This window comes from Pygoscelis adeliae, unplaced genomic scaffold (assembly GCF_000699105.1).
Source record: "Pygoscelis adeliae isolate BGI_AS28 unplaced genomic scaffold, ASM69910v1 Scaffold225, whole genome shotgun sequence".
Taxonomy (NCBI): domain Eukaryota; kingdom Metazoa; phylum Chordata; class Aves; order Sphenisciformes; family Spheniscidae; genus Pygoscelis; species Pygoscelis adeliae.
Window position 1 is genome coordinate 684,113 of NW_008824898.1, and position 4,206 is coordinate 688,318.

General features: G+C 40.9%; 1 protein-coding gene across 1 annotated transcript in view; it reads right to left on the bottom strand.

Moving 5' to 3' along the window:
- The window catches only part of PDHX (pyruvate dehydrogenase complex, component X), a 58,994-nt gene extending 54,813 nt beyond the window's left edge, over positions 1-4,181 (bottom strand). Inside the window, exon 1 of the mRNA XM_009324668.1 lies at positions 4,033-4,181. Coding sequence (XP_009322943.1) covers positions 4,033-4,174 — 142 coding nt within the window. The 5' untranslated portion in view covers positions 4,175-4,181. The remainder of the gene's footprint in view (positions 1-4,032) is intronic.
- Positions 4,182-4,206: the final 25 nt, after the last annotated feature.

Sequence of the window (4,206 nt, forward strand, 5' to 3'; positions counted from 1 at the left end):
CTGAGAGAGTTGGGGTTGTTCAGCCTAGAGAAGAGAAGGCTGCAGAGAGACCTTATTGCAGCCTTTCAGTACTTAAAGGGGGCTTATAAAAAAGATGGTGGCAAACTTTTTAGCAGGGCCTGTTGCAACAGGACAAGGGGGAACAGCTTTAAACTAAAGGGGGGTAGATTTAGAGTAGATATAAAGGAAGAAATTTTTAATGCTGAGGGCGGTGAAACACTGGAGCAGGTTGCCCAGAGAGGTGGTGGATGCCCCATCCCTGGAAACATTCAAGGTCAGATTGGGTGGGGCTCTGAGCAACCTGATCTAGTTGAAGACATCTCTGCTCATTGCAGTGGGGTTTGGACTAGATGACCTTTAGAGGTCCCTTCCAACCCAAACTATTCTATGATTTCATGTAAGCTTGAGAGGCATCCCTACTCAAGGGGGGGATCCTATCATGCAGCCCACTGCTGTGCAGAAGAGCTCAAAGGGCTCTTGGGCTGCTCACTATTTATAGGGGTAAGATGATTGACTCAGTCATATTTGCATACTGATAACTGTGGTTAGGTGGGTGTATTTCTCACAATAGCCCTTGGTTACTGTGTTGTTATCTGGCTCCCGAATCCACTTTGAATGGACAGCTATCACTATCAGCATCCATTAACGACCACCCCAGTAGTTATTCCTTGAGCAGAGTTACAGGAGATAAAGATCAGGTTGGGCAGGGGAGCACACTGTCACACAAGCTCACCAACCTCTCCATTCATTTAATGCTCATGCATAGAGATGCATATGTTCAAAGAAGTTCAGCAACAGATACACAAGAACAATGGTCTCCTTTCAAACCTATTTTAGTCACTTTTCATTTAATGACCATACACATCCAAAAAACAGGCTTAAATATGTCTCTAAAAAAAAAGCAATTCCCTTCACCAAATAGTATTTTCCATCATTAAATTAAAAAAAATGCTAATAAAAGGAGTTGTTGCATTCATGTAGGTTAGTTGCATTATATAGGCAGTCCTTACAAGCACTCTGTGAAGTAACTAGCTAATCCTAACTAGCAATAGGACCAGAGGAAATGGCCTCAAGTTGCACCAGGGGAGGTTTAGATTGGACATGAGGAAAGATTTCTTTACTGAAAGAGTGGTTAAACATTGGAACAGGCTGCCCAGGGAAGTGGTTGCGTCACCATCCCCGGAAGTATTTAAAAGACACGTAGATGAGGCGCTTAGGAACATGGTTTAGTGGGCATGGTGGTGTTGGGTTGGCGGTTGGACTCGATGATCTTAGAGGTCTTTTCCAACCTTAATGATTCCATGATTCAAAGACAGCATAATAGAATTTAGAGCCATGAGCATATGAAAGTTCTGAACTCCCAGTCACCATCTATTAATTTTACTATCAACAGTAACTGTGTTATTACATATCAACTATCTGATTAAAAAAGGAGGAAGACTTAGAAAAACTTCACATAAACAGTAGCTGCTATTTTAAAGAAAACCCTCCGTGTATCTGAGAGAATTTGTTCTTGGTGACACATTTTAAGAATCAAGCTGAGTCTGGGCATGACATTCCTGCCTCCTTCCTTCTCCATGAAGAGACTCAATGCTTATTTAGGCTGTGTATCAAACAGACTGAAGAGCAGAGCTTTAAGAGAAGAGCAGACTGGTAGACTTCTCTAATATCCTATTAACTACAATCTGAGAATCTCATTGACTGTGAATTTTGTACTTAAGCTTATTCAGCATAACACAGGTTCGTTGCTTCTTTTTGACCTCCTTTGACATGGGAACAGCTACAGCATTGTCAAACCAAAAAACCTGCAATGAACTGAAGACAAATGCTTGAATGTGCTCCACCGGAGAGATATTTCATACCTTCTTAAGCCATACTCTGTAGTCAGTAGAGAATTTAAAGATTTACTCCAACCTGACATCAATGATAAGATTAAGAAACATTAAAACCAAAGAAAAGTTGACAGACCTCCAACATAAAGGTTCATTCTATTTTTCTTCCTGCCTTATAACCAACAAACTGGGAATTAAATTCTGAATTAATTGTTTTGACTATGCAAAGCAGCTTTCTCCCTCCCCTACCACCACCACAGAGAGGGACAGAAACACATAGAGAAGCAAAAAACTAAAGTGAAACAACAAAACTATATCCACATGAACTGATGCTTCAAATATTGGCATTTTCAGAAACAGAAAAGTGGAGAAATAAAACTAATACTAAAATAAAACTGACTTACCTTTAAATTCTCAAACTAGGAACAAAGAGTGAGTTTGCCAAAAGAGTTGTATTTCACCAGAGAAGTTATGACTTTTCTCTTTGTTTTCATTTTAGAGACTACAATAAATATTTAAGAAAACTGGTGTCACTGAGATATGCACCACCTTGAAAAGCAGTAAGGAATACTGAGGGTTCAAAGAAACAAGTCAATGAGGAAAGCCTGAACAAGTTAAAGGTGTGATATATCCACCTTAATACATAAAAGCTTACTGTAAGGAAGAAAAGATTTCACTGATTTCCATACACAAAATTAATAATTTAACTCCAGCTATATATTAAATAAGCCTTTCTCACCATAAAGATAAAAAGTACTACAATAGATTGCCTGGAAGGACTGTAAACAAGAGGTCTTTAAGGAGTTAGACAATAACACTAATGTAGACATAGCTAATCCTGCATTGGACAAAAAGACAAACATATTTTATGAAGAAGGAAGCAATTTTTCTCTAATAAAATCTGAAAGATAAATAACACTTGTTTCAAGAACATGGATGGCCTTCCCTATATCATACACAGCACATTTTGCAGAGGAAAAGATTTTCATACTGCAAAGCAGCAAAGACAACAGGTGCTGGAAAGAAGGGTATACTGACATCTAAAATGCAATGATTAACAAGTCTCTAAATTACTACTGAGTTTTATTTTAAAATGCATGTAGCTTTATTACACAAGGTTAGCAAAACCTCACTTCTTTATAAGTGCACTTAAAAAACAAAGAGTTCAGGTATTTTACGCTCAGTATCACACCAGGACCTAATAAAAATGCACCTCATTATTGTTTATGTTTTACAAGTTGCAACTAACAGATCAAGAGGGAAAGAAACGATCACATTTCATGTGGGTATCCAAAACCCTTCCCACATCTCTTAGAGGAAAATATGGAAGGTAAGTAGAAGATCTGCCTGGTAATTCTGTAACAACAAACTCCTGAGAAGAGAAAAAGTATCTTGAAAGGCTGTTGCCATAACTTCATAGGTTGACTTCTATGTAGCAATGTATGCTAGACATGCAAGTAATAAAGTCAAACTCCATTTCTCCATTTAAAAAAAAAAAAGAAGAATTACATAAAATATAGCTTCCATGCCCTCCTCCGGCTACTTAAAACATTACTTGTAGAATAAACAGATGACAGAAAGGTGGTGGAATCTCCAAGCATTGGGGGGGAACGAACACCCAAACCCAAAAACTCTGTCTTTCAACACTTAACTATACTTACACCTAGAAAACACTCAACTATTTTCAACTGTAAGCACTTTTTCCCTTATCCACAACAGATTATTTACATATTTGAAGGCCTAATCTCCCATCAATCTGTTTTCCTCTCTAGACTCCAGTTCCTTCAGTTTTTTCTCAGTGATCACATTTTCTAGACCTTTAATAATTCTCACGCCTCTCCAAATTCTCTCCCATCAGCCCATACCCTTCCTGATGTACTTGCAGTACCTCAAGACCAAACCAAACAGCACTCTACCAAACTAACCCATCTCCATAGCCTCTCATCCGCTTCCCAATCGGTCATTGCTGCTCAGTCTCTCCAGCTCAGTACACCAACTGCCCTGCCACTCTACACACCGACCTGGTAACACCAGGCACTCACACCTCCCCACCACCTTGCGTAGCCTTTACTTCTCCCCCAGCACCACCAACCCTCATCCCTAACTTAACGTCGCAGCTCCTCCACACACACCTGCAGCAGGCCAACGGCACAGGCACCCGACGAACACCGAAGGGTGCAGGATCCAGCCCATCACTCACCCAGTAGCTCTCGGGTTCCGTGCAGACGCCTCCAGCCTCCTCGAGCGGGGAAAGACACGCCAGCGCCCGAAACTGGCCGCCCCCCCAGCAGCAGCCTCGCCACCCTCTTGCCGCCGCAGCTCAGCCACAAGGAAGCTGCCATCTTGCTTCTCCTCGCCCCCCTACCCTCCCCCG